Below are 27789 nucleotides of genomic sequence, written 5' to 3' on the forward strand. Positions count from 1 at the left end.
AATGCTCTTTAGGGACAATACAAATGGAAAGTCATGCTTTTTGATCTCTGTAATGCTCTTTAAATATTTCAAAGATGGATTGATTTTATTTTTGAAAAATATAAAATTTTTTGTTGTGTTTATGTTGATAATATTTTTATTTTTTCCTCAAATTTAGAGTAACATAGGAAACACATTAATTTAATTACTCAAGAATTTAGTAAACTTGAAATTATTTTAAGTCATAAAAAAAAAAGCTTGAAAAAACTGAAATAAAATTTTTAAGGTTAAATTTATCATCAAATGATTTTACATTACAAGATTTATATTCACCGTCACCCATTTAATTAAAAGACTATTCTGTAATTTAAAACAATTGTGGATATAAGTGTAATTTCAGTAAAAAAAAAAGGATCATTTAAAAAATACCCAAAATTTGTGGCCAGGTGAAATTTGAGAAGGGTATAAAATCTTAAACCCTAGCGATCACCGAAAAACCCTCTGTTTTTTTTTTTTTCGTCCCCACTGCAAGTCTTCTATTCTTGATTAACTCGCCAAAAGCATAAGAGAAAGAAATGGCTCGCACTCTCAAAAACCCAAAGAAGGCTAAGAGAAAGAACAAGGTTCAATTGCAAAAACCAACTCTTAATCCATTTTTAAATTCAGCTTGAATTTGTTTTTCTTTTTGCACTAAAATTGTTTTGTAATTGGTTTCTTAAAAAGGGCTCAAAGATAGGAGATGGAGCATCAACGTCTTCGTCGGTGCCGACGATTCAGCCGAGGGTTTGGCAACCAGGAGTCGACGAATTGGCGGAGGGAGAAGAGCTTCAGTGTGACCCTTCTGCTTACAATTCTCTTCATGCTTTTCATATTGGATGGCCCTGTTTGAGGTATTTGTTTTATTTTATTCATTTCTTGGTGTTTGGTTGCTGAGTGAGTAATGGGAAAATTGAAAGAAATAGTAAAGGTTTATAGAAAATATAAAAGGGTATTTGAAAGGCGCTTACTTTATATGTTTTTGGTTGTTTTGTTTTATTAGTTTTAATTGAGAAATTTGATAATCTTTTACAGCTTTGATATTGTTCGTGATTCGTTGGGTTCAGACCGGAAAGATTTTCCGCATACAGTGTATTTTGTTGCAGGGACTCAGGTGAGCTTTCATTTCTTATCAAGTGTTATGTGTTAGCTGATAATCATGGGAGCAAAGGAGCAAAATTTGTCTTATCTGGACCACTCTGAGGAAATAGTTTATTTTGGTCGACTATGAGTTATGTTCATTTGATCTCTTATGGTCATGTTACTTAATGTTATTCTGTATATTGATCTTGTTTTTGATTTTGCAGGCAGAGAAAGCTTCTTCTAACTCTATTGGAGTGTTTAAAGTAAGTAATGTTTCGGGGAAAAGACGAGAACTAGTTCCTACCAAATCTGCAGGGGATGATCCCGATATGGATGCTGAAAGTAGTGATAGTGAGGATAGTGAAGATGAAGAAGAAGCTGGATCTGGCGCACCAGTTTTACAGGCAATTTCTTGATTCTTTTAACATTTCTAGTTATATTATCTCCGGGGTTTATTGTTAGACTTATGTTGCTCCTTTTTTTTACTTGTTTAAATCTACAGTTGCGAAAGGTAGCTCACCATGGATGTGTTAATCGTATACGTGCCATGACACAAAGTCCTCACATATGTGCTTCTTGGGCTGATAGTGGTCATGTTCAGGTCAGAGTCAGATTCATAATCCAAATATATTGTTCACCGTTAGCAATTTTAAATTTAATTATTAACTAATTGGCCAAAAAATGAGTTATTAACTGAAAAACTATCAAAAGTGAGGAAAAGGAGAATTGGGTATGGTGGGGACAGAGAATTTTGAAGAATAGGAGTAAATCCTGTTGATACTTACAAGAAACTATGGGGAAAGGAAATTCACCATTTAGCTTTCAATATCTTTTGCTCCCTTTTTTTGCTGGGGGTGGGGTGGGGGGAGTAAATCCGGTTGATACTTACAAGAAAGTGTAGAAAAAGGAAATTCAATGTACCTTTCAATATCTTTTGCCTTTTTTCCTCTTTGTCTTTTGTGAGAAATTAACTGTTTGTTTTCAATTTGCTTTTAACTTATAATTCTAATACATTTAATGATTGGGAATACTGGTATATCTGTGTGTCAAACCAGGGACATAATCGTTTTCTTGTGTTACTTTCTGATACTGTTTGTTGCAGGTATGGGACTTCAGTTCTCATCTGAATGCTTTAGCAGAGTCAGAAACCGAAGGTGTCCAGGGAGCTTCTTCAGTTTTTAATCAGGCTCCTTTAGTTAACTTCCGTGGCCACAAAGATGAAGGCTATGCAATTGATTGGAGTCCTGTTGTTGCTGGAAGACTTGTAACTGGTATTTTTGAGTAATAATTGTGACAAATTGTCTTTTTTCTTCTCATTTATTTTAAGCTGTCATTTGCTTTATGGATTGAAGATGGGCTATTTTGAAGGTGATGGTCTTCATATTTTCTAGGGGACTGCAAGAACTGTATTCATTTGTGGGAGCCGTCATCTGGTTCAACATGGAATGTTGATCCTACTCCATTCGTTGGACATGCTGCAAGTGTGGAAGACCTACAAGTGCGTAATTTTGTTGTGAAGTAATGAATGAATTTTTTTGAAGTCCAAACTTATGGTTAAACATTGTTTGCACTCTCTTGATCTGGTAATACCATTTTTCTTTCTACTCTTTATATGCAGTGGAGTCCAACAGAACCTCATGCATTCGTCTCCTGTTCTGTGGATGGGACCATTGCTATTTGGGATATCCGTTTAGGGAAGTCACCAGCAGCTTCTTTTAAGGCACATGATGCAGATGTGAATGTTATCTCATGGAACAGGTATTTCAGTCTTGATATATTTACCTACTCTTTCTTTTAACACTTTTCTTTTTATAACCAAACTTTTGACTTTGTGCATCCTTGATTCTTTATCTAGGCTGGCTAGTTGTATGTTAGCATCGGGAAGTGATGACGGGACATTTTCAATTCATGATTTTAGGTTGCTCAAGGTATGCCTATTATTGCCTAGGATAGGGTGATACTCCTTTTGATGAAAAAGGAAAACCTTGGATTTATACATTTGTGGGCTATTTTTGTTTATCTTAAATGTGATACATCTGCTTTTTGAAGATTCTTTCCAGATTCATTAGAGCTTCTTTTGCAACCCATTCTGCTCTTTATATTATGTTAGGCTGGAATTAAAGTTCAAAGCTTTTACTTTCTAGTTCCTAATTTTCTTTTCTAACAAACTCTATCCAAGCCATTGACTGGTTTACTGTTGCTATTACTGAAGGTATTGATCTAGTTTTTGTGTGGGCAGGACGGAAATACAGTGGTAGCTCATTTCAAGTACCATAAATACCCAGTGACATCCATTGAGTGGAGCCCTCATGAAGCCTCCACTTTGGCAGTTTCATCATCTGATAATCAGTTAACGTAAGTAATCGTAAAGCACTAAACAAGGCTAACAAAATTGATGGACCAGATCCCAGGAATAGGATATTGGACATTTGAAGATCTCTCACACAATTTTGTTAATTGATATATGTTTATTTAATTTTCTTTTTCTTCAATTTCCAGAATATGGGATCTTTCTTTAGAAAAGGATGAGGAAGAGGAAGCAGAGTTCAAAGCTCAAACAAGGAAGCAAGTAAATGCTCCAGAAGATTTACCTCCGCAACTTCTTTTTGTTCATCAGGTACTTAATCAGAGTACTGAAATTGAAGATGCTTGCTGGCTTCAATCTTTTAACACACTTTCCATTATGAACAGGGGCAGAAGGATTTGAAAGAACTTCATTGGCATGCTCAGATTCCTGGAATGATTGTGTCAACTGCAGCAGATGGTTTCAACATCTTAATGCCTTCAAATATACAGAGTACTCTCCCCTCCAATGGCTCTTGAAAAATGTCTATGCTGTAACGAATGAACCAGCAGCTGATTTGAGGCATATATCCGTACATGTGTGAAATATAAAGTAGTTTTTTCTCTGTTTCCCCCCTTGGTGCACAGCGTAAAAATATCGTTGCTCCCAAGGTTTTTATCTCGTCTTTTTTACAACTGCAGGGTGCTTCCAATATTTTATTTTGTGTATTTCACAGTATCATGTTTTATGAATAATCTCAATCACCTAACCATTCACATGGATGAAGAAATACTTCTATTTAATGAAAAAAATTTTGGCCAATATTAATTGAAACGTTCATAATAACGTCTTTGTGACTTTTAATATATATAGATAGATTACCTGATTTTGATAAAACAAAATTCAAAATAGGGAATAATTGATTCACGCTTATCTGCCTACATCTGGGGGAGACAGCAAGTGGCCACAGGAAGGTAAATTAGAACAGTATAGGAAAAAGAGTGCTATTACCAAAGAGCAAAGATGCAGTTTATTGATGATTTTGCCAGGCCTAAAAGAATCCGTGTACACAATACGACATAAGGTCCAGCAAAATCCAGCTTGACCTGGCATCACTCTATTGACTCATCAGTTTTCACTTAAACCAGCCTGACTATCATCAAGGTTCAAAAGTTTGACAAAATTGCATATCACCATTTCATTCGGTTATCCCTATGAGTTTACAGGCTTTCCATTTAATTTGGGGAAAGGATCTTGCTTGCTTAAAACAACTACTTTACTCTTGTGAGCAAAGTACCCTTTCACAAGATTTTTGTATATAAGAATGGTCATTATACACTCAACCTGCAAAATGGAACAAAGAGAATGGTGAATTCTCATAAGCAATGCAACTGCAGGGAAGAATGTAATGGGAAAACAAGTACCTCATCCAGATCCATGTCCATCTCAAGCCATTTCAATGCTTTGACAATTACATCCAATTTTAACTGATGAGCTTTGCTTGGGTCCTTTTGCTTTTGGATGAAGTAACTACAAGATGAGAATGTTGCAATCAATGTCTGAGCAAAAACTATTCAATTAAATAGCATACAGGGTCATTTGGCCTGAGCTCTTACATTTTCTTTACCAATCTCTGGTAAACTTGGAGCTCTAGCTTCTCTAGAACAAGATACACGCCAGATCTCAAAAACCTGACCAATGGGGAGGAAGATTCAGACCCATCTTGACATGCGAATTTCACTAACAACAAAAACAGGAAGATAAACTTACTGGTCTTCGTGTTCTTGGAGAGCATGCCGAAGAAGTCGGAGATCACCCCTTTTTAGAGCTTGTACAACATTGCTGTACTGTGAATACAACCATTGCTAATTACTAATTTGACATGTTGAACCAACAATAAATGATTTTTGAAAATATTTGCAATTTGCCCTTTTATTTGTCTGATTTTCTTTGATCCTTTCACCATTAAAATCACAGTATAAGTGCACGTTCACTGGGAAAGTAGCATAAGCACAAAGCATCTACTTGTGCATAAATACTAGATAGAAGGGCAAATAAGTACATATAATAAAGGAAGGCTGTACCTCAAGGAGGTTATACTTCTCTAGGAGCCAAGCTTTGGGCAAGATGCCTAATGAAAGCTTCACCGGTATCAAGTATTTTAATATCATCCTACAAAAATCAAACCGACGGTCATAAGAATCAAAGAAATACTAAAACTTAGATGTAGTTGCCACTCTCATGTAAGAGTTTAATGCAGAAGTAAGTTTATGTGAAACAACTTGCTTGACACTTTAGCATTTTTTTATCCAGACAACGTCTATGATGAGGTTTTCAATATAGTATTTTGTGTCATTTATCAACCTCTAATGTCAAAGTATTCCCACTCACTTAACCCCGTACTCCACAATGGTAATTTTTTAATGCATTGAAAATATAAATTACTCTTCAATATTATCAACAGAGCACTTTCCATACTGAAAGTAAAAATCAACTTTATCAGCAACTATTTCAATACTGAAAGGAAAAATGAACTTTATCAGCAACTAGATCTGAATAACTTTGATACTTATATATAACAAAATAAGGGCACCAATGGTAACTAGAAAACTCATCAAAACAAGGGACAAATACTAGTTGAAATGGGATAAAAGTTGCAGCATGTGTTTGGGACTGTTACATACCAAGAAGAGAAATTTCACCTAGTAGTTATCAAGTGCCACAGTTGATGTCAAAACGATCAATGCAGAGATAATTTTTAATCGATCAGTTCTTATGGTTTCTCTACCATGCAGAAAAAGCACACACAAACAAACCTTATATTTGCTTCTCTGAGAGGGTTGCAATGTGTCAAGGCATATGATAACTTATGCTCGGCCTGCCCAGTTACAACAGTATACGGTAGAAGTAGTCAGTCCCTGTTATACTGAATTTTAACTTTGATGCTTTTACATGTATAAAATGGATATGGAATTCAAATGCTATGCAATTTGGATTCTAGTTATAAACTAGGTCTAAAGCCAAAATCAATGATGATTCCAAAGCCAAACACGACAAACAACCACATATAAAGTTTTTAATTTCATATCTCAAAAAGAAAGAAGCAAAGCTTTCTCCACAGGATTTAGATCACTTACAGCAGGAAAATTTTCATTAAAAACTTCCAAACGCCCAGTATAATACATGTAGGTGACCTGGACAAGGAGGTAGCATTCATCAAATAGTTGCATGCATGAAAAATACCAGGAGAAGGAAAACGCTTCGTTCAAATTAGACTTACCTTATCTCTTCTAGGAAATTCCTCAAAATCAAAAATACGAGCAGTTTCAATACTTCTTATGACACTTCGGCAGAGGTGAACTGTACCAAGCTGCCAAGTAAAAGTTAACATTAATATCTAGCATAGCCACTTGTGCTTCTCAGTTCAAAAAAGAAAACATTCATAATGATGTTTTAACCGAAAATTATTTGCATTGCTTTTGGTAAGCATGTTGGAGGAAGAGGAAACAATATCCTAGGCAGGAGGCTGACATAAAATCTTAAATGCTTCTTAACCTCAAAAAAGTCAGGTCCTAAGTATACAATCCACTTGCCAAAACCAAACTCATGATAAATATAGAACAAAGAGCGAAAAGCTTCTAGCAAAGCAGAAAGCAAAGTTAGAAGAAGCATAAATATTACCTTGAAATAGATTTTAAACAGCTGGCAAGTCACATATAGTGCTCCCACACGTTTCGGGCCTTTTCCCTGGAATCCACACGTCATAGCCAACAATTAGCAACAATGGCTATTAGTTCAGCAAATGAAGCCTAAAAACTTGATAACAGGCCAATAACAAGTATTGGGAAGATAAATAAACATACAGCAAGAACACCAAATACTTTCATAAGGAATGAGCCAGCTCCCTTCAATTTCTCCGGGGACTTTCCATTAGAAGCCAACTCTCTATCAGCCTACAATTACAATATCCCAAACTTAATTTGCATCAAAACCTAATTTTCTTTGAAAAACCAAAACTACAAGGTTATGCTATCAATACCCTCTCTGCAAGAACCCTAATTTCATAAGCAATAACATACAATGCCTCCAATGCCCATGCTGATTCCCAATTCCGAAATTCCTGAATAAAAGCACTGCCAAAACAAGATTCTAACCATTACCACAATGCATAAACATCTCTAATCAATCAAAAAGACTTTACAAAAATATCTTTAAAAAATAAAAACAAAAGTGGAAAGAGCAAGTTACTTTGCAAATTTTTCAAAAGCATGGTAGGAATCAACCAAGTTTCCAAGCCTATAGCTTTGCAGAGAACGAAAAATAGGGGCCAAAATCTCACCAAACTGTGAAAACTTATCTGATTGCTTTATCAATCGATTAGCATCCTATCACAAAGAAAAAGAAAAAAATCAAAATTTGACAAATTTATTTGGTTTATTGAACAATATGCAGATGAGAATCAAGAGGATGAGAGAAAGTACCTGGAAGTAGTTGAGGGCATCAGCAAGGGAAAGGAGAGAGGGAGAGTTGGAGGAGAAGGAAAAGAGTTGCGCAAGGGAAGCTACATCTTGGTATGAAACGGCGTCGGAGAACTTGTTTAGGTAATCTGTGATTCTTCTATGGGCTTCTCCCATGCTTGGATACGCCGTTGCTCCACCAAGTTTGGATTTTTATTAACCAATATATATATTTTTAATAAATAGCCTTTTTGATCCACTGATCTGCTCCTTCAGCTGTGGTTTACGGGTTTTCAGTTTCAACCTAGATTCTCTTTTATACCATGGAAAAAGACATTTTTCCATCAGCTAGGAGGATTTGGAATTTGACATTTAAAACGACGACGTTCTAAATGTGGGGCTATCAAACTTTACAGGCGGCCTACAATAATTGTGTTATTGGACCCATAATGCATCAGAGACGCTATGTGGACAGTAAAGAAATTGTTACCGTTCGATCAATCTCCGGCGACTTGGATATTCCCAGTAAAATACGTTGTAAGTGTTTTTTTTATCGTCAGCTGCACTCGATTGGTCCACTTCACCTTAACAAACAAAGACTTCCTTGGGTGACTTGCGAACCAACCTCGTTGAAACTTGAAACACCTCAAATTCTTGCATTTTACTCTCCGATCTACCGCTCATCATTTCACCTTCACGTCTTCTTGATCTCTCTTTTCTTTATCTCCGAGGCCTTGATTTCACAAAAGCTGTGGAGAAGGGAGAAGAAAGAAATGATGGGTTCTGATCCATTGAGTCAAACAAAGCCAATACCAATCCCAACCCAAGAAGAAGAATCATCAAGCCAATCCGCAGCTCTCCTTTCTTTCAACACTGATTCTTCTTTTGACCCTTCAGCAAAAGAATCTTCTTCAAAGCCCAGCACCACCATTATCTTCATTGCTTTAATACTCCTCACTTGCATTGCCCTTTCTGCTGCCTTTGCCTTTGCTTTCCTCTTTTACTCTTCTTCTTCTTCTTCTTCTTCTTCTTCTTCATCACCTGCCTCTTCAGCTACAGAACACAGCTTGTCTCGTCCTTTGAAGAAACTGGAAAAACCGGTGGTTCTTTTGGTTTCCTCTGATGGGTTTCGATTTGGGTACCAATTCAAGACCCCGACACCAAACATCCACCGTTTGATTGATAATGGTACTGAAGCTGAGATGGGTTTGATTTCGGTTTTCCCGACTCTTACTTTTCCTAATCATTACTCCATAGTTACTGGCCTTTATCCTGCTTATCATGGTATTATAAATAACCATTTTTTGGATCCTAAAACTGGTGAGTTTTTCACTATGGCAAGTCATGAACCCAAGTGGTGGTTAGGTGAGCCACTTTGGGAGACTGTGGTCAATCATGGGTTAAAGGCTGCTACATATTTTTGGCCTGGAAGTGAGGTAAAAAAGGGTTCTTGGAATTGTCCTGAAAAGTTTTGCATGAACTATAATGGTTCTGTTCCTTTTGAGGATAGAGTTGATACTGTTTTAAGTTATTTTGATTTGCCTAGTAGTGAGATTCCTGTGTTTATGACATTGTATTTTGAGGATCCTGATCATCAGGGTCACCAGGTTGGACCTGATGATCCCGAGATTACTGAGGCCGTTGCTAGAATTGATAGAATGATTGGGAGGTTGATTGATGGTTTAGAAAAAAGAGGGATTTTTGAGGATGTTACCATAATTATGGTTGGGGATCATGGAATGGTTGGTACATGTGATAAAAAGCTGATTTTTCTTGAGGATTTGGCCTCTTGGATTGAAATTCCGGCGGAATGGGTTCAGTCTTATAGTCCGTTGCTTGCTATTCGTCCACCTCCTGGTTATGCACCATCAGATGTTGTTGCAAAGATGAAAGAAGGATTGGAATCTGGGAAAGTTGAGAATGGGAAGTATTTGAAGGTTTATCTTAAGGAGGAGCTGCCTAGTCGGCTACATTATGTAGCAAGTGACCGGATTCCTCCCATTATAGGACTGATTGAGGAGAGTTTCAAGGTGGAGCAGAAAAGAACTAAGCGAAAAGAGTGTGGAGGATCGCATGGGTATGACAATGCAGTTTTCTCCATGAGGACTATTTTTATTGGTCATGGACCTCAATTTGCAAGGGGGAAGAAGGTGCCATCTTTTGAGAATGTTCAGATATATAACTTGGTAACTTCAATTCTCAAGATACAGGGGCCCCCGAATAATGGGTCTTCAGCATTTCCTGTGTCTATTCTTTTACCTAGCCAGTAATAATTATCTCATAAGCATCTCCTAAGAAGTGGGCAGGATAACAACTGCAAAGCTAAATGACTATTCATCCGTGCAGATAATTGTGCAATGTGCATTCATGTATGATGAGGATGTGCAGAAGAAGGATATTATTGAACTTAGGATCCTTTGATATTGTTGAGTTATAGATGTTTGTACTTTGTATCCCTCTAGTTCCTTGGCTCCAAGTTTCATGTATATTAGCTGCACTATGTCATCTAAAATTCATATTGCTATTCTGTGCAATGCTACTATGATATTTTAAAGGTAGAATCAAACTACATTGGAAAAGTGCAAAGTATTCTGGCATTGTTCTCTCTGCTTCTGTCCCCTCCTTGGACAAGGCTTAGGTTGTTCATCTTTTTTAGTGTCTTTTTCTGGCCCATACCTTGGATTTTGGCAATTGGGATTCACAATTAAATTGAAAACAAATAATTTAGAAGCTAGTTGCTTCAATATATGCTCAGTCTTGCCTGGACAGAATATTGCCAAGCTTCTTGAGCTTTGATTTTGTTCTTACTTGCATCATTCGTTTTTGTTTTGTGTGATCAATTGTATCATAAGATTCTTATAGCAAAACAGATTCTAATCTTCTCTCTGTTACTCTGAGCAGTTTGTTCTCGGGGTATAGGCAAGGTTTTAATGAGCTGCTTCATTCTTATTGGAAACAAAAAAAGGAATATTGAATTATAGGATCTTCTTGGAATTTATGCATTATAGGAGTGAAGATTCTTTGACATGGAAGTGATTTCCTAAGATTTTTCAATGACAAAGCTTGGAATCTTTTAATCTTTTAGGATGCACTAGGTTTCGCCCTATTTTTAACTTATTCAGCATGATTTACCTCTGTCATTCCTGTGAGGAACGAAGAAGAGTTATGGTACTGATGTTTGTCCATTTAGCTCTTAAGCATAATTTACCTGGGCCATATTCAGTGTTTTATTGATTTATTGTTAAATTCAGAGATTCTTGAGAATGGGTTTCTTAATTTTTTTCAGTGTCTCCATATATGTTTGTTACCTACGGAGTGCAGTGCATAAGTGGAATGATTTGCATGGTTACACACTGACTTCAGGATTAGGTCTTTTTGTGGTGAGCTGGAAGCAAGAGCGGGGCATAAGTGTGGATTGGCATTTGAATGGCCAAAGGGATAGATATAGCACTTTGTTATTGATATATTCTCTCATTAAAACTGATGGAAGATGTTAGAGCGATGTTTGGTTTAAGAATTAAGCATAAACTGATTAAAGAGCTAGAGAAGTTTAAGTACTCTTAGGCAGTCTTTGGAGACCTCTCCTCCTCGTTCAAATTATGCTTTTAGCATATGCTCATGGCATTTCTTTTGCCAGCTTTTTTTTTTTTTTTGGGTGTTTTTCTGTTTTTAATGATATTCTGCTTTCCCCAATAAAAAATAGATAATTTCTCATGGGTTTTTGTTAAAAAGTATGACATGAATCTGAGTCACGCCTGGACATAAAGAAGTCGGTTTGTTGATCATTTATTTCGTTGTGAGAGCATTTGTGGTTCTTCTGCCATTGCTTACTTGGATGTCAAATATCTCCACATCTTACAGGTTCTTTAAACGTTGAAATTCAAGTTGATGCAAAAAACCAACTGTAAGACAATTTAAGCATAAGTTTCCTACGATTTCATTGTAAAACAATCTGACTGCGTTACACATCAATAACACTTGATTTAATTGAGTTGAGGAGTGGCTTAAGGGATCAAAGTTCTTAACAGAAGTTCATGCCATGATTAAAAAGTAGTTCATTTCATTTCTGTTATCGAAAATGGAAAACAAAAAGGTCATTTGAAAGCTTTTTCTCTTTAGAGAGAGTAAAAAAGCTGATTTCTTATATAGATATATATATATATATATATGTATATGTATATATCCTCTCTTCTAGACAGCATGCCAAATGAGTTTCTGTTATGTAAAATTTGAGACTAAAGGAATGTTTTAGATTAAACCCAAGTAGGATTCCATCTGAAACAGATATTGGGATATTTAAAGCACCTTGAAAGCCAACCAGAAGATGAAGAATGAAATAAGGCTGCACTTTTGCAGATTACAAAATCATTGGTGAAGAAGACATATATAACTGCTGCTTTTCATGTATGTATTAACTAATCGATGTATAATTCCACAAAAGATTTCACCACCCTGTAATAAGCTCAAATATTGCTTTATTCCCAGGGCAATAAATGACAAGGAAGAGGCAGGTGCCTACTTTTCTAGCAAAAGCTGTTGACAGCTTTGCACAAAGTGCCGAGTCCCGCCACCCGCCACCCACCACCACCTTGGAGAGCAAAAACCCAGGCCATATATTTTTATTTTGTCACGTTTTTTAAAATCGTTGAGATTCTGAAATGAAGTCTGGCCTCACAAAATTCGTATCTTCCCAGAATCATCCTCAGAAAAGGTACTGTTCCACGTGTTCCTTGCAAATTACACACTAATTTCGTCAAAGCTTGAGAGCTAGATATTTTCGGATGTCCATTTCAGGTTTGGGAGATAGTAAATTGGAAACGTTGTTGGTTCAGTACTTTTCCTCCTTTTTTTTTTTTTTTTTCCAATGCAACTTTGGAGGTTCGTGGAAGAGAAAGAAACAAGTTTCCTTCATCAAATTTGATAGGCTGGACGATCATCCATCTTCACTTGGCAGTTTCTGTTCAGTCTCAGGTTATGTCAGAGGGGAAATTCCATTCTACTATTGCCCTTTTACACTTTAGAATCTTCTTCTCCTCCTTCAAAAAACAAAACCATCTAAACAAATGACATCGTGTAGTAGGATGAAGGAAAGTTCATACTTCTAGAAATTTATTTATTTGTTGGATTTTTTTTATTAAATATGCTATCAATAAAAACCAAATTAATCAAATTTCTTAAAAAAGAATCGAAGCTGACTGATTTATTTTTAATATTCCAAAATAAATGAATCGACCTAAATTGATTAGTTTGATCCTTTCCATCAATAAATCAAATTTTTTACCATCAATTTTAAACAAGAAGTTTGATATAATTTTCACTCAATAAAATCCATATTATAATTTTACTATCAAATTCATATTCACCGTTTTTAAAAAATATTTTATATATTTATATGACATATATACTATATTTAAAAGTATATTTAAAAATCGACTAATTCATAATTTTAGAAATAAAAAATTATTTGAAAATTAAATTAATTAAATTGATTTAATAAAATTCAATCAATCAAATATGTTGGAACCAAGTTCTATTTTTAAGTACTTTAAAAATAATTTAACCTAATTTTATCTTTTTAACTAAAAATAATAAGTTTGGAGATGGTAATCGGCCGACCGGTCAAAGATTCTGAAGAAGCCGAATCCAATGAAATTATCAAAGTGCAACTGAAACTCATGTTCTGTTCAAAATTCACACTCTTTCACATAACATAAACTACCAAAATACAGAACAAAAAAAAAAAAAAACACTACCAAAAAATAGAGGCTTTCTTTCCCTTTGCCTTTTCGTGTATGACAGTTTGACCTTCTCTTTTTCTAATCAAATTCTTATTTGTTTTCCCTTTTCACCTATATAAATAAACAAATCCCACGAAAAGTTCCATACTATTTTATTAATAACTATTTACAACACAATTTTCATTCATTTCAGCCTCTCTTTTCTTTCTTAAGAATCTCTGTTCTCTAGACAAGATGGCAGGTGTTACTAGATTATCAGCATCATCGTTTCATTCTTCTTCTTCTTCTTCTTTGTTGCTTACCTCCTATGCGTCCACGTTGATCTCTCGACAACCGTGCCTTCCTCCCAATTTTAATTTCGATAGGAAAAGTTGTTCTCTGTCTTCTTCTGTTGCTGGCGTTTCTCGCCTTCCTTTGATTTCCAGAAAGCAATTGCTCTCTCTCAAGGTAAAGGTTTTGCATTTAATTCTTGGGTTTTTTTAAATTTATTATATTTGCATTCATCAGTCAAATTATGAGGACCCATTTGTTTAAATTGTTTGTTTATGCGGTTTTGTATGAAAATTAGGTGAATGATGCTCAGTTTCCTTTGAATTTTGCATTTTTACCGTTGTCCTTTTTTTTTTTTAAATACTTGAGGTTGCCATGATTTGACTGTCTTGCTTTTTTTTTTTTTTTTTTTTCAGTTTAATGACTATTCCCTGATTTGCTGGCCCTTTTCTGTTGCGTGTCATAACAATAGATTTATAAACTATATATCATTCCAGCTACAATTTCCATCTTAGGGCTTTTGTCAGGAGTTCCTTCACTTTCTTACAATGATTTGTTTGAATCTCGTCTTGTTTGGATCAAGACGTTGAGTTTTTGTCTATCTACATGGTTTGCAGTAGCCATGTCATCGTTATAAGTAAGCGCATGAAACCGCAGACAAATAATTGGAACACAATTTCTGACAAATTTTTAAACTTCCTTCTCTTGTTTACCAGTTTTCTCATCGGTGCCTTTATACATGCTTAAAGATCTGTCAGCTTATTGATGCTTGTGCACCAGATTTTTGTGGGTCAGATGCGAATTTTCTAAATTCTTTTCATCATTCCTGCTGAATTTTTTTACTAACTGGCAATTCTTTCTTTAAGAGCACGTAAGTTTTGGGATGGTGATATTTTCTGGCACATTAACTAGGTAGTGCGAATCAATAGCTACCATTATGGGGGTTAAGCATGTGTAATTGTTGATACTATAGTGCACTTCTTTTTCTGAAATTCTGTGCTGAAATTTCTGAGTCTCTCAGACCTTGCAATTTCATTTGACAGCTTCAATCGATTTGGACTTCTTTTCATCATTTATAGCGAAGCTCATAGCATTCTCACTTATTCATTGTTATTATGGATCGCATTAGAATGAAATATGTTATAACTATTGATTAAGTATGAAATATTTTCCTGCACATATGGCTTCATCTCGTCATCCATGGCTGATAGCATTCACTTATGGTCATTTGTGTCAGTCTTACTGTTAATTAAATATGAAATGTTTTCCTGCACTGAACTTTACTGGCATTTCTCAATACTACTTGTAGAAACTTTTGATTAGTTTCCTATGCATGATATTGAGAGCCATTAATCAAGTTTTTTTATTGCAGGTGCATGCAACTATCACTGAAACGAACCAGCCCAAATGGTGGGAAAAGAATGCCGGGCGAAATATGATTGACATTCACTCTACTCAAGAATTTTTGAGTGCCTTAAGCGAAGCTGGCGATAGATTAGTTATTGTTGAATTCTATGGAACTTGGTGTGCTTCGTGCAAAGCTTTATTTCCCAAGGTAACTCATTTCCTTTTTTCACCACTATTTCATGTTTTCTAAGACTTCCAAGATCAAAATAAACTTTTGTTGTTGGCAAAATTATGCTCATGATTTCTTCTATATGATTTATGCATTGGAGAACCTTTAAGTATCTCTTGAATAAATATAACATTCTTGCTAGTCAATAACATGATGAAAGATAAATAATGACTGCTAACTGCCAAGTGGGCCTATTTTTATCCTAAGTTTCACTTGGTCTTGGCTATTTATATAAATTTTGACAATTGTTAAGGTGGTCTACATGATATGGTGGATGCTTCGGTTCTCTTGGGAATTGGGATATTAAGGCCCTCCTTTGTGAGGAAATGTTGGTGCAGAAAATCTTTCTTTAAGAAATAAAATATGCATTCAGAAAGCTTACTGAAGCAGCATAAAGCCTTCAATGTATTCATAACATTTGACCCTGAGAGATCCACAAAAAACAATGGATCTTGAAATTAACTGGAAATGGTGTGTCTGGTGAACAGATGGGGGATGCTTTCTAAATTATTTTTCCAGCAACTGCTGCCTACTGCTGGTTGAGTCAAATATATTAATTCATTTCCATGTCATAAGCAAAATGAGGCTTGCACTGCCTTCTTATGTCGCTTGACAGAGCAAAAGTTTATCAGTCCACGCTTACACCCACTCAAGAATTTATGCAACAGTTTCTCAAATCAGGCTAATAGCTGTTTTCTTTCAATGATTAATATCTGAAGCATTTACCTTTTTCCTCCTTTTGAAATTGCTGAAGTTGTTTCTGAACTGTGTTGAGTTTTTCCTGATGTTGCTTTGTAATGGATCTGGCAGCTCTGCAGGACAGCCCAAGAACACCCTGAAATTTTGTTCCTAAAAGTCAATTTTGATGAGAATAAGCCTATGTGTAAAAGTTTGAATGTTAAGGTGCTTCCTTATTTCCACTTCTACCGTGGAGCACATGGACAACTGGAATCGTTTTCATGTTCACTTGCCAAGGTGTGCATTTTATCCCTTTTGTGCCCGTGGACATATTTGCACTTGTTAAGACATTAAGTTGATCCCATTAGTTAATTGTTTCCTTTCGGCTGCTGGGAAATAGATAAAGTAAAAATTTTAGTCATAGAAGAACCGTAGGAATATTTATCCCAAATAAAAGCAGGGCATTTCCCATGAAAGAAAGGTTGAGGCATCAAATTCTGGTTTGAGAATACCTTGCTTGCTCAACTATAGGTGCACCATCTGAATCTTTCAACATTGCATAACTTGTATAAAACAGATATTAGAAGTACAAGGATTTTTTTTTCTTTTCTTAGAGAATGATAAAAGTATAAGGTGGATGCACAACCTTGAGGAGATTCATACTAAAAGACTCTTCTTCATGCTCATTTAGGCTTCAAAAGTCGCATGTATAGATGATCAATTTTCATAGGATACTATATCACTTACAGATAATATACAATATAAAATTATTAGTGGCTTAATCTTCACCTTCCTAATGACATGGTTCTTTTCCTTATCATCTGCAGTTTCAAAAAATAAAAGATGCAATTGAAATGCACAGCCAACCGCATTGCAATTTTGGTCTATCTAAAGGAGTTGGAGACTTGAATCTTGAATCTGTATCTGCTCCGATTGAAAAGCCTTCTGTGTCAACCTAAACATCAGATTCTTTATAAAGCATTTGTCTACCCTTGTGCATTTCCATGTATATTGCACACCCGGTAGACTCAGTTTTAGGTTATCTAATATTTTTGTATATTGGCATTTTTCATTGTAGAAGAATACTAAGTTGAAATTCTTAGCTTGCTTCATTCTTTTTCATTCTTATTCTGCCTGTGATATATGTAACCTCGAGATTCAAGTAGAAATCAAATTCCCATGTTTCTGAAATCTGAACCTTCATTGCCAGTGTTTTTTTTTTTTTTTTTTTGACGAACTACATCTGTATGGTATGGGTATTAAATATTAGAAAATAAAAGGTCAAAAAAAAAAAAAAAGCTTGGAAGTTAGTTTCCACTTTCAGCGAGCTTTTGGGTGTTTTCATCATTCACTTTCCTCACACAAAGCCACTATATCTCACGCGCCGCCATAAGCAAGCAGGTTTCAACATAATAATCAACTGGATTCAAATGCTTTTATGTTTTGTTTTCAAGAGGTAGAATCATTAAGGAATCAAATGCATAAAAACCTTTATGTTTTATTTTCAACTTTCTGAAGATGGTCAATATATCCATCCAATTCATTGAAGATGGTCAATGTATCCATCCAATTCATGAATGAAGAGTGGAGCAAATGTCTCATAATTGTATTTCATCTCAGTTTTCTGGCTACCACCCATCTCAAGTGCAAACAACTCAAAGGAATTAAATATTTTTTCCGTCACTTTTTTTCTCTATATTTTCTTTTATTTCTTTTATTTTCAATCTCAAGTTGCCAACCATTTTTTAAAAGCTCATGGAAATCCATGTTCTCATCATTTGTCATTTAGGAATTGCGATCTTCAAGAATCTATTAAGAGTTGTCATTTGTGTTAGTGATAAGGAAAAGTACTGGGAAGATCACCCTGGGCAAGCAGTGCCGCTCATGAAGCCAAAATTTTGTCGTGGGCCCTGGAAAGTGCTTCTAAGGTGATGTCCTGCCAGCTAATCAGTAATGCCAGAAGATCCAGTCAAGAAGCTATTGTGTCGTTCCTCCTATTTCACTTTGTTTCTGTATAAAACTGACAGATTTGGTGTTGTTTAGAATGCAGCTAGAAAACAATTACGGTGGCTTGAGGCGGTAGGAATGATGTTTGTCAATGACCAGTTGAGTTTGAAGATTGTTTAATATTTAATTGCTTCTAGCATCTGAGTGATTTACACGGGAGGAGCCTCAGTGCTTCCATGTGAAGACGAGAGACCGCTTCTTGAAAACCAAAAATCATATCATCAGTGAGTGTTTCATCAACCTAATATCCTTATTCATTATATTCAGGCTTTATTTTCCTTGTGGTTGTTATTCATGTTTTATTCCTTGGGTAAAAGTGGCAGGGAACCTGCTGCTTTTGATGAGTGTCAATCCACGTAAAGGCATTAACCAAATCTCATAGAGACTACATATAACAACTTGGTCAACTTCAGCCACAAAATGAGGAATGAAACCCGCCTAGAAGTTATATTTAGTTTACATTTAACATAGCTTACCTTAAATTTAGCTAATTATGTAGAACAGATTCTTCACTCATCTCTTCTGTAGCATTGGCTCTTGTCTTCCCTCTTCCTTAGCATGAGCCCCTAGCTCTTTGCAGTTCTAATTACAAAATGACAACATATGGAACTATTCCAGCAGAGTTGCCACCATCATCAAACTTCATTTTCCGCGCAAGAGAACAGATCCGATTAGGCCTTGGCACACGAAGACAATGGAAGGAGATGGTCAAGATTCAAGCTATAAGCCTCCCCTCCAATTTAAACGACTCAATACAAAGAATCCGAACCAATGCGGCATTTTTTAGGATGAACTATGTCATCATCATATTGTTTCTTCTCTTCATCACATTGCTTTGGCACCCTGTCTCTCTGATTGTCTTCATTATCATGATGGTTGCATGGCTGTTCCTTTATTTTTTACGTGATGACCCTGTATCAATTGAAGGCTTTGTGATTGATGATCGCATTGTGATGACGGGTCTGTTGTTGGTTACCATTGCCATGCTTTTCCTAACAGATGTGACAGATAATATCATAGTTGGCCTTTCTATTGGATTAGCGGTTGTTTTGGTCCATGGAATATTCAGAAGCACAGATGATTTGTTCTTTGGGGATGAGGAAGAAGCGAATAGATCGCCGGTGTTGATGCGCCCTGCGGAAGAAGCAGCACCTGTGCCATTAAAGAATGCTGCCTCCTCTTCTTATTCTGTGTCCTAGTGTTCTTTTGAATGCTTCCGATGCTGTTGTTAAATTATATATGTATCAGGGAAAAGTAAGAGATTCATTGGGGTTTAAGTTTTCTCTGTATAGTATATAATGCCTTCTTATTTAAGAAAATATTTTGTTGCATGAAATTCAATGTTTTCTATTAATTGGCATTAGAAGTGCCATAACTTTTGCTGCTTTGGAGCCTGAAAGGAAACCGATTGATGAACCAATTGTCTTGATAATCAAAATCAATCACTTTCATGTCGGATAACTCCTTAAAAAGTAACCATTTAAACATATGAGTGAGATTCATATAACGATAATTTCGTTTTCAGCTTCTATCATTCGAACAATCAGCCTTCCTATCTTAATGCGGCTTATTAAGAAGGATAAACATGGATAAGGTTAAGTCATTAATGGCGTCATAAGTTCTAGATTAATGTCTACAATGACAGGTAGTTTAACCTTTTGAGGATAATAAATCAGTTTTTAGGGACACCATAGGACTTCATTTATGGGTGGAATGGCGCTAGTTGCACAGAAATTCATTTGATGTCGATGTCCCTGCTGCTTTATTCAGCCATTTTGACCATCTTTCAACCACCATTGCACTTAGATGAAGTCTTCGATTCCCTAATTCCGAAGGAAATTGCTAGTGGCAACTTTGTGCCGTATATGGCTGTAACAATATAATTGGCATATTGGATCGGTTGGGATGATTAATTAGGAGATTCTTTATCTGATACAGGGGTATATGTAGGAGACTAGAAGCTTGGTATCTGGGTTCCTTGCATATATAGATTGATGCAATTGTACTTTGCGATGTTAACAGAATAAATTTGCTTACCAAAAGGAAAGATGTGGATCATTAGTACTTTTAAACAAGCAGGATATCTCTCAGCACTCCAGAACTCATCCTTGCATTCGTCATCCTAAAGTATACTGATTACAGGATTTAATGCTGGCAATCTAACTACTGGAAAATGGGATCGAAAACATCGTGTATATATGAAGCAGACAGAGAAAGAGAAGGGGGGTGCTTGTTTATATATTTTTGTATAAAGTATCAGTTGATTTTGACTCGAATATGCCGCTGCACATATAGTCAACAAGAAGCCCCAAAGTTTCCAAATTGAAACTTTATATTACCTAAGTTTCTCAACATGCACGTACATCTGCATTGATGTAAATCCATGCGCATTCGCATGAACATATCAAATTTAAAGCACCCAAGTTGATGGCAGACACGAATCTGAGCCTTTTTTTTAAACTAATTTCACTCTAGGAAGCTCTCGACAGCTTAAGAAGCTACCAGACTGTTGCTGAAGATTATGAGAATTTTATTCCAATCATTTTTTTTTTTGCAATTTTGTGAAGGGAAACAAAGTATCTCTGAAGTCCAGCAAAGTCTAAAATTACAAGAAATTTTTAGAACATCAAAGAGGCATTCACTCCCCAGCCGGTGATGTCGGTGCCTTTTTTTTTTTTTTTTTTAATTACGCATTTTAAAGCCTTTCGTGAGTGCGTGTTTGTGCAAGTCTGTGCGCCTTTGAAAGGGTCGCTTCAACAAATTGTCAAACATTTTCACTTATCCAAGCAGAATCTTGTACTGGTTAAAAGCCAGGGATAGTTTTGAGATTCTATTATTGTTTCATTGGAATATATACACGACATTTCTGACAACAGATACATTCAACAAAAAGATAAAAGAGAATAGAAAAATTAACCAAATACAAATGAAAATCAGAAAGTTGAGGCTTCCCAAGATTTTTTTTTTTTTTTTAAGTCCAACCCCTTTTGTAGTGGCGGAAGAGGTCCTCTGTTTGGGCATTCCTGAAGGCACTGCAGGCAATGATATAGACCCATATCAGTACCACCACTGCCACAATGAGAATTATGTTGGCTTTCCTCCATTCTCTCCTCAGGTTCCCCAACAGACCGGCCTTGCATGAGTTGCAGTTATAGCAAAGTTGGCTCTGGTCATTGCTCCATAGATAGCAGTCAGGATCCCCACTTGGGTTTGCTGGGTTCGTCCACAATGTTGGATTCACAAAAGTGTAGCCACAGATTGTTGGAGGCTTACAACATCCTGACTGTCATACAGAAGAATAAAAAAGACTTCCACTAATCAGAAAACAACAACAAAAAAGGCAAAAGGGCAAAGAGAAATTCACACCTCCCCACTAAACAATGTCCTCATTGTCACGATATATTGTCAAAGCTGGCAACCACAGACTCCATTTATTCTCTTCTGCAAGCAAATTGACTGAAGAGACAAAGCTATTACCTTATGAAAAAGGGACAAACTTTTTAATTGGGCCAAAATCCCATGATTTCATGCTAATAATTCATTTGGTAGGTATTTAATACTTCGTTGGCACAAACTTCTCCGACCCACAAAATGAAATTTGTTGTCGAGCACACAGTATGTGCCTGAGCCTGATTCTTTCTGATGCACTATCAACGGCTATGATATGAGCTATTATGAACATAGAAAAAGGTTGTACTGACAATCTTGTGGATCAAATTTACCGTAAATAAAACATTAAGCCCATAATGGTAGGTCCTACTTTATATCATTAAGGTGAACTGGGCCTGCTTTAGGCCATCAAGTCATGTCCCTTTCCAGCAACCTCGATGAGATCAATGATAATTCAATCGCCTTCTAATAACCATCAAGAAAAGGATCTACTTCCCAATGATCATTGGGAAAATAAGTAAAAAATGGGGGAAAGAAAATTTCTATTATAGGAAAATATAAGGCATCTAAGGAGAAAAAAAAAGCCCAGCATCTACATTGGAAAGACGACTAAATTTTAAAACATTTCTGATTTTTATTCCTTTAAATATTCCTGTCCAAAGATTTCATTGCTAATAAAAAAATAAAAATGTAGTTAATTATGATACAGATTTGAGAAAAAAATCACTTAATAGCCATTGCTTACAACAGATTAAGGGATGAAAATGACATTTCCGTGATTCTGAGCTAGAAAGTAGAGATTAGGTGCTTCTTAGAACTATATTCCCCCAAAGACTTTGCAGCAACCAGTAAGAACGTGACACAATATTTTATCCAATATTCTTTCTCTAAGGAAAGTGAAGATCTAAAGACCAGTTTGGTTATCTGAAAAAATGTTTTTGAGGTAAAATAGCAATGAACATATTCTGTTTAATGGCGTTCTTTGACCACGACCCATGAAAATCTTAAAAGGGTACTGGTACTTTCATCAAAGCATCATGAAAAATTGAGAATATGGCCATAATTGAAAGGTAAAGACTAAAGATCTAAAAAACAGAGCTTTGAACTTACCTGAAGAGGAGAGATATGAGCGGCAAAGAATTGATCAGCGGTGATATATTGTTGAGTCAACTTAGGACAAACATCGGTGTCAGCCAGACAAGCCCTGATCTTATTCCAGCTCTTGGAGTCAACTATGTGGTTTCTAAGCCAGCTCGAATACCCATCAAGCCTATACTCCTTGTATCCTCTTCCAGGAACATCGTAGCTCCCATCAGGCCTTGTAACTATGAATGCAAAGACCAACAAGAAGAGGAGGAGACCAATAAGGATGGCCATGCAGCAGAGATAGAAGGCCAGGAGGGTTTCCTTGTACCAGTAGGCACCGACAAAGCCAGCAAGGGAGACAAGGAGGATGAGGAAGCCAAGGAGAACGACAGGCCATCGGAAGAGGTTGATGCAGCCGTTGTCAGGCTTGGAAGCTAGCCAGATGCCAGCTGCAATGATGGGGATGGAGCAGAGCAGGGCTACGAAGTTGAGAACTGCTGTTATGTTATTGGCTACTCCCATATTTGGTTGAAGACTTGAAAGGAAGAGAAGAAGAAAGAAAATGAGTTTGGAGAATGGAGAGTATGTTTGAAGATTGGGTTTTTGGTAGTTTTTAACCTGTTTTGGTCTTGGAATGGGGAAATGGTGATTTTGATATTTGTTCACAGGCAGCTACTAACTCTTTTAATGGCTCAGGAATTAGAAACCTGTTGATGGTATTTACGGTGAAAATAAGCTGACCGGTGATTTGAAAGGTGAGTTAGGTTGGCCTGGAGTTACAGTAAAAAAGTATGGTCACGGAGTTTGTTTCTCGAAGTACACTCCAATGTTGAAGTCAAGTAAATATCTTAGGATTGGATGAGCAAAAAGATGAAGTATATGAAAGGCTTGAGAGTGAGGTACTTAGAAAAGTTTATCATGATCATGTTTGAATCTCCTGTTTATTTTATACAAGGGTGTATGGTGATGTCTGACCGATGATACGGGGCTGATAGAGTTAGAATCGATCATAGCCGACGATTATTTTAGGTGGAGTTCGAGAAGAATTTATTTGGGTGAGTGAGATTTAGGCAAGGTAAAAGCAAGTTAGATTTTTGTGAAATGTCATATCGATATGATGTTGGTGGAGGTAATTTCGCGATCTACGTCTGTCGTTTCTATGAGCGAGCTTTCGTGACGACAAAAAATCTGAGTATCGATTTTTTTTTTTAACAATAACATAATATCCAAATCGTGCTGATTTGATGAATACGAGAGTTACATATTGATTGATTGCTTGAGCATAACAAAATCGGTAAACATCTTAATCTTAATTATTTTAAATAATTATTATTAATTTTGTTTTGATATTAAATATCAGTTGATATATTTGAGTTATATTAAAATATAATATATTTAAAATAATTTTTATACAAATTTAATATTAGATAGTATTGATTGATTTCGTTTGTTTTGACTTATGTGATGAATTTGGAGTAACACGTTAATATAAAATATATTTTATAATTTTTAATTTATTTTTTGTTACTTAATTAATTTTAACTTATTAAAAATAAAACTAATAAAATAATCCTTAAAAATTGAATTTTTTTATTTTTTATTGTAACTTTTTTTTTACACTTTATTTTTTTCAAACCAAATCTTATAAATATTTTTTTTAAGAAAATAATTATGCTCTTTTTATAAAGTTTAAGAATTTTAAAGTTAAAATTAAAATTTTTATCTTTTTATTTTTATTTTAATACATTTTTATATGAAATTGAAAAATATTTATTTAAATTTTATATTATCAGATTAAGTATTTAAAAATATAGTGATAAATTAATAATATTATTTATTATACTGTTAAACTTATTTATTTAGGTTTTTAAGATATTATATATTTATTTTACATATTATTAATAATATTATTATTATGTGCAGATTTATATATATTTATAAATATATATTTATTAAATAAAAAATAAAAAATAATATATCAAAATAATTGATGTCAATATATATATATATTTTTAAAAAAAACCTAAAATATTGTGTGGTACCATATTAATAACCTTGCCTTAGATTCCCAACCAGATGTGATGTTATGCTACCATGTGATTTTCTTTTTCAGGAATTAATTTTATCTTTGGCTTTGATTTTCCATCTTTAAACAGGAAAAGGAGTTAAAATTCAAAATCATGTTCCACCGGCCAAAAGAAAACAAGTTTATACCTGGCCATTCTTTTTTGGTAAAGATAAAACGTGTCTTCTGTCTCTTTTGACTCTCGCAAATCATAATTTCATCAAATCTGCTGCCATTATGCAATTGGTTAAACATTATTCATTCAACTGAAGCTGGTACCTTAAATTCAATGACAAAACTTTTGTAATTTCTAATGGAGCTATTAAATGCAGTAATAAATTTATAGCTTAATCAGTAAAATTTTACTAAAGTTATCAGCTTTGTCTATGGAGACTGGAGTACAATCTAAATCAAGAATCTAAGTCAATTCTTGAACAGATCTCGTCTTAACATTAAGCAAAGTGGAATCTCGGAACTTAAAAATAATGTTTTCTGTTCCCATGCTGCGTACAGCGTATTTATGCTTCGATGCTCTTCCCATGGCCTGGCCGGTTGCCTTTGGGTCCACACTTTGAAAACGCGTTTCTGAAAATAGAACCCAGAAAAAACACTCTAGCTTAGCTACAAGCTCCCAATCACTGCATGCCATGATGCGACACATGTCAAAAGCATGCTCCACCACGTGTCATAAGTTCCTTCTGTCTGTCTACTCAGTTGATAGTTTTCCCGCGTTTTCCCTTTGGCTTCCCATCCGAGAGGACAAAGGACGCCAGAAAAAAATGGAGCCATGGGTCCCGTTGTTCGACATTTTCATGAATAGCCCAACACCAGAAACGGAAGCATCTCTTTGGCTGCAGCAATCTTTCAATGCGACGACATCATCATCGTCAACAGCAACTCCAATCACCACGAGCTCCTTTTTTTCCTTACTTATCAAACCCTGCAATTCCATTGTCAAAGGCTCATCTTTATCTTCACCTCCCACAACAAAAAGGTAAACCCAGAAATTTTAAGCAAGAAAGTGACTTTCTTTGGTTTTCTTTTTTATTCAGTTTTAGTGACTGATGAATTGAAGTTATTGTTTTTGTCCCTTAAGGATTTTGTTTATAGAGACTTTACCAGGTATGGTTCAGTCAAGAATATTGTCATTTCTTGCTTTGGAGAATAAGAGATTTAATGGGAAGGAATTATCTAAGTTGGCACGTCATTTATTGAGTGAAAGTCAACAGCTTGATTTTTGGGTCAAGAGAGCAGCACGGAATCTGCTTGATGCAGTGTCTGAACCAAATGTTAATGAGTGGGTTTCTGGTTTTAGTTTGGACTCTGGTGAAGAAACAGTCGGTGAAGAGTTTGATTCCTTGCCGGATTGGCTCAAGGACATGGCTGCAGCTAATGATCCGCTTCTCTCTTGGCTTCCTTTATCTGCAGCTGATTTTGTTCCGAGGTTTTGTGATGATAATTTGAAAAATGATGAGGGTTTGTTTAGTCAAGTTGAAGAAAATGGAGAAAATGACTTGAAGGAAGTTGGGGAGGAGATTGAGATGCATCAGGCTCTAAATGTGCCTTTAGAACCTGAAATTGAAAAAGTGGCCGTTAGTTTAAAAGGCAGGGTTATGAACTTTGAATCTAGTTTAAAAGCTGCAGCTTTAGCGAATGAAATTCGCCAACTTTGCTTGGATAAAGGAAGGAATTCTTTTCAAGTTTTGAGTCTGATTGAGCCTTGGAAAGCAGAAGATGAGACTGCTTCAGCGCTAATTTCTCATCTTTCAAGTGGGGATGAAGAAGAGCTTGCTTGGCCAAGTCAGGTTCTCTGCTCAACTGTGCTTCCCAAGTTTCTGGTTCTACAAGAGCCAGCTTCTCGTGTGCTGGTGACTTCAACAATTGAGTACTGCAAGCTCCATCAGAGGGCTGCTGTGCACGCATTATTGTTTCCACTTGTATTGCGAAGGGAGGGTATCAATAACCTGATCTGTGATATGATTACTAGGATTGTGAGGGAATGCTTGCACCCAGCTCATGTTTCTGCCTTCTGCCAGAAGCTTCTTTGTGGAGGCCAGGAGGAGAGGAGATTCATCTTGCTTCCGTGCCACCAATATCTTGTCTCCAATGAATTGGTGTGGACAGATTCATTGTTTAACTTCTTCCAGAACATCTTAAATCATAATGTTCACTTGACTCAGGATTCGGTTGATTGTCTTGTATACCATGTTAGGCAAATGGCGGAAAGATTTTCCAAATCTTTAAAATTTGGAAACTTCGTGTTATGTTTGGTCAGTAAATGTGCTTCACTTCTGAAGTCACATAAGAATGTATTGACTGAAGCAGTTGGGTGCACAAATACTATTGTAACAAAATCCATATTATCAAAATTGGCTAGCTTCTAACTATTTTGTTTAATCTCTTCACTGGAGTCTTATTTTATTATTATTATTATTTTTTTTTTTGTCATTCTTTTGATGGATATTGTAAGTGAGAGTCTGCATATGAGGGCATATAAATGACATGCCTTTTGGATCTCATTTAAAACCTTTTGTTGCTGCTAGGAAAGGATGGGCCACTGATATTAAAACTGTTAAATATTTGTTCACAGTAGCTGTAAGTGCTAGTCTTGGACCTCTTGGTTGTCTGGTATGTAAATTGCAGTTATATTTAGATTTTAGACCACTAACTACTTGACGACATCGACAAAACCGTTATGCAACAGTTACTAATTTGTTATGAGGTATTACAAAAACAGGGAAAAAAATTACTCTGTCATCCTAAGATAATCTAGTAATATGATACAAGATGTTTGTAGAATATTTGCAAAATCCTAAATTCCAAGTCTGTGACCTCGCTAGTTCTATTCATAATACAGTGAAGCTGCCTAAGAAAATTCTGCAGGTAGAGGTATGTTCATCACGCAGTTGAAGTTTATGCCAGGAATATATATATAGATGTATGGGACTCATCTTTCTTTCTTTCTTTTTCCTTTTCTTTCTATTCATGATGGCGTGTTAGTTTCTGAAGTCAACACTTAAAAAGGTTAGTCAACTGAGAAGCTTTGCAAAGAAAAACTTACCTGATTTTTATTTTTTTTTGATACAAAGGAGGTTGCAATTTGAGGATAAGAGAAAAGGTTACAGGTGTTGGTATTTAAA

General features: G+C 35.6%; 5 protein-coding genes and 2 pseudogenes across 9 annotated transcripts; 5 read left to right on the forward strand and 2 right to left on the reverse strand.

Annotated features, from left to right (window-relative positions):
• The first annotated feature begins 432 nt into the window (after positions 1 to 432).
• Positions 433 to 4164, forward strand: LOC111303114 (protein HEAT STRESS TOLERANT DWD 1-like). The gene is made up of 12 exons (XM_022899156.2): positions 433 to 602; positions 703 to 869; positions 1051 to 1129; positions 1323 to 1502; positions 1601 to 1699; positions 2201 to 2369; positions 2490 to 2596; positions 2717 to 2856; positions 2954 to 3026; positions 3338 to 3453; positions 3598 to 3715; positions 3790 to 4164. The coding sequence occupies exons 1-12, from the start codon at positions 555 to 557 to the stop codon at positions 3919 to 3921; spliced, it is 1428 nt and encodes a 475-aa protein (XP_022754891.1). The 5' UTR covers positions 433 to 554; the 3' UTR covers positions 3922 to 4164.
• Positions 4165 to 4389: 225 nt separating this feature from the next.
• Positions 4390 to 8126, reverse strand: LOC111303115 (enhanced ethylene response protein 5-like). Its single transcript, XM_022899157.2, has 13 exons — positions 7864 to 8126; positions 7631 to 7767; positions 7422 to 7515; positions 7246 to 7335; positions 7064 to 7129; positions 6663 to 6752; positions 6520 to 6576; positions 6199 to 6260; positions 5467 to 5554; positions 5153 to 5229; positions 4999 to 5073; positions 4807 to 4912; positions 4390 to 4726 (listed from the first exon to the last, which is right to left on the reverse strand). Exons 1-13 carry the CDS (start codon positions 8014 to 8016, stop codon positions 4595 to 4597), a joined length of 1227 nt encoding a protein of 408 aa, XP_022754892.1. The 5' UTR covers positions 8017 to 8126; the 3' UTR covers positions 4390 to 4594.
• A 75-nt stretch (positions 8127 to 8201) lies between these two features.
• On the forward strand, positions 8202 to 10428 carry LOC111303113 (nucleotide pyrophosphatase/phosphodiesterase 1 pseudogene; annotated as a pseudogene). The gene has a single exon (XR_016326654.1). The product of XR_016326654.1 is annotated as a nucleotide pyrophosphatase/phosphodiesterase 1 pseudogene (transcript).
• Positions 10429 to 13632: 3204 nt separating this feature from the next.
• Positions 13633 to 17292, forward strand: LOC111303116 (thioredoxin-like 2, chloroplastic). Its single transcript, XM_089742100.1, has 4 exons — positions 13633 to 14024; positions 15220 to 15402; positions 16234 to 16398; positions 16929 to 17292. Exons 1-4 carry the CDS (start codon positions 13812 to 13814, stop codon positions 17058 to 17060), a joined length of 693 nt encoding a protein of 230 aa, XP_089598226.1. The 5' UTR covers positions 13633 to 13811; the 3' UTR covers positions 17061 to 17292.
• Positions 17293 to 17430: 138 nt separating this feature from the next.
• LOC111303118 (PRA1 family protein F3 pseudogene) lies at positions 17431 to 19524 on the forward strand (annotated as a pseudogene). 3 transcript variants are annotated; one of them, XR_016326657.1, is made up of 3 exons: positions 17431 to 18029; positions 18145 to 18332; positions 18432 to 19524. The product of XR_016326657.1 is annotated as a PRA1 family protein F3 pseudogene, transcript variant X2 (transcript). The 3 variants fall into 3 exon arrangements; XR_016326656.1 differs by having other exon boundaries at positions 17431 to 18332; positions 18426 to 19524; XR_016326658.1 differs by having other exon boundaries at positions 17431 to 18332; positions 18727 to 19524.
• A 1378-nt stretch (positions 19525 to 20902) lies between these two features.
• Positions 20903 to 23543, reverse strand: LOC111303119 (tetraspanin-2-like). The gene is made up of 2 exons (XM_022899163.2): positions 22609 to 23543; positions 20903 to 21391 (listed from the first exon to the last, which is right to left on the reverse strand). Exons 1-2 carry the CDS (start codon positions 23104 to 23106, stop codon positions 21080 to 21082), a joined length of 810 nt encoding a protein of 269 aa, XP_022754898.2. The 5' UTR covers positions 23107 to 23543; the 3' UTR covers positions 20903 to 21079.
• Positions 23544 to 25251: 1708 nt separating this feature from the next.
• On the forward strand, positions 25252 to 27044 carry LOC111303120 (fanconi anemia group E protein FANCE protein). The gene is made up of 2 exons (XM_022899164.2): positions 25252 to 25643; positions 25746 to 27044. Exons 1-2 carry the CDS (start codon positions 25297 to 25299, stop codon positions 27031 to 27033), a joined length of 1635 nt encoding a protein of 544 aa, XP_022754899.2. The 5' UTR covers positions 25252 to 25296; the 3' UTR covers positions 27034 to 27044.
• The last annotated feature ends 745 nt before the right edge of the window (positions 27045 to 27789 follow it).

The sequence above is a fragment of the Durio zibethinus genome, chromosome 13 (genome assembly GCF_047325235.1).
Source record: "Durio zibethinus cultivar Kanyao isolate XHJ-2024 chromosome 13, ASM4732523v1, whole genome shotgun sequence".
NCBI lineage: Eukaryota > Viridiplantae > Streptophyta > Magnoliopsida > Malvales > Malvaceae > Durio > Durio zibethinus.

Excerpts from the sequence above, each read along its gene's own strand:
- LOC111303114 (XM_022899156.2), top strand. The coding sequence starts at position 555 with ATGGCTCGCACTCTCAAAAACCCAAAGAAGGCTAAGAGAAAGAACAAG. Across the intron at positions 603-702 it reads AGGCTAAGAGAAAGAACAAG|GGCTCAAAGATAGGAGATGG; the intron begins GTTCAATTGCAA and ends TTTCTTAAAAAG. Across the intron at positions 3,454-3,597 it reads TCATCTGATAATCAGTTAAC|AATATGGGATCTTTCTTTAG; the intron begins GTAAGTAATCGT and ends TTCAATTTCCAG.
- LOC111303115 (XM_022899157.2), bottom strand. The coding sequence starts at position 8,016 with ATGGGAGAAGCCCATAGAAGAATCACAGATTACCTAAACAAGTTCTCC. Across the intron at positions 7,516-7,630 it reads GCTTTTGAAAAATTTGCAAA|TGCTTTTATTCAGGAATTTC; the intron begins GTAACTTGCTCT and ends TTGTTTTGGCAG. Across the intron at positions 6,753-7,063 it reads TGTTTAAAATCTATTTCAAG|CTTGGTACAGTTCACCTCTG; the intron begins GTAATATTTATG and ends TTTACTTGGCAG.
- LOC111303116 (XM_089742100.1), top strand. The coding sequence starts at position 13,812 with ATGGCAGGTGTTACTAGATTATCAGCATCATCGTTTCATTCTTCTTCT. Across the intron at positions 15,403-16,233 it reads GCAAAGCTTTATTTCCCAAG|CTCTGCAGGACAGCCCAAGA; the intron begins GTAACTCATTTC and ends TGGATCTGGCAG. Across the intron at positions 16,399-16,928 it reads TTTCATGTTCACTTGCCAAG|TTTCAAAAAATAAAAGATGC; the intron begins GTGTGCATTTTA and ends TATCATCTGCAG.
- LOC111303119 (XM_022899163.2), bottom strand. The coding sequence starts at position 23,106 with ATGGGAGTAGCCAATAACATAACAGCAGTTCTCAACTTCGTAGCCCTG. Across the intron at positions 21,392-22,608 it reads CTCATATCTCTCCTCTTCAG|TCAGGATGTTGTAAGCCTCC; the intron begins GTAAGTTCAAAG and ends TCTGTATGACAG.
- LOC111303120 (XM_022899164.2), top strand. The coding sequence starts at position 25,297 with ATGATGCGACACATGTCAAAAGCATGCTCCACCACGTGTCATAAGTTC. Across the intron at positions 25,644-25,745 it reads TCACCTCCCACAACAAAAAG|GATTTTGTTTATAGAGACTT; the intron begins GTAAACCCAGAA and ends TTGTCCCTTAAG.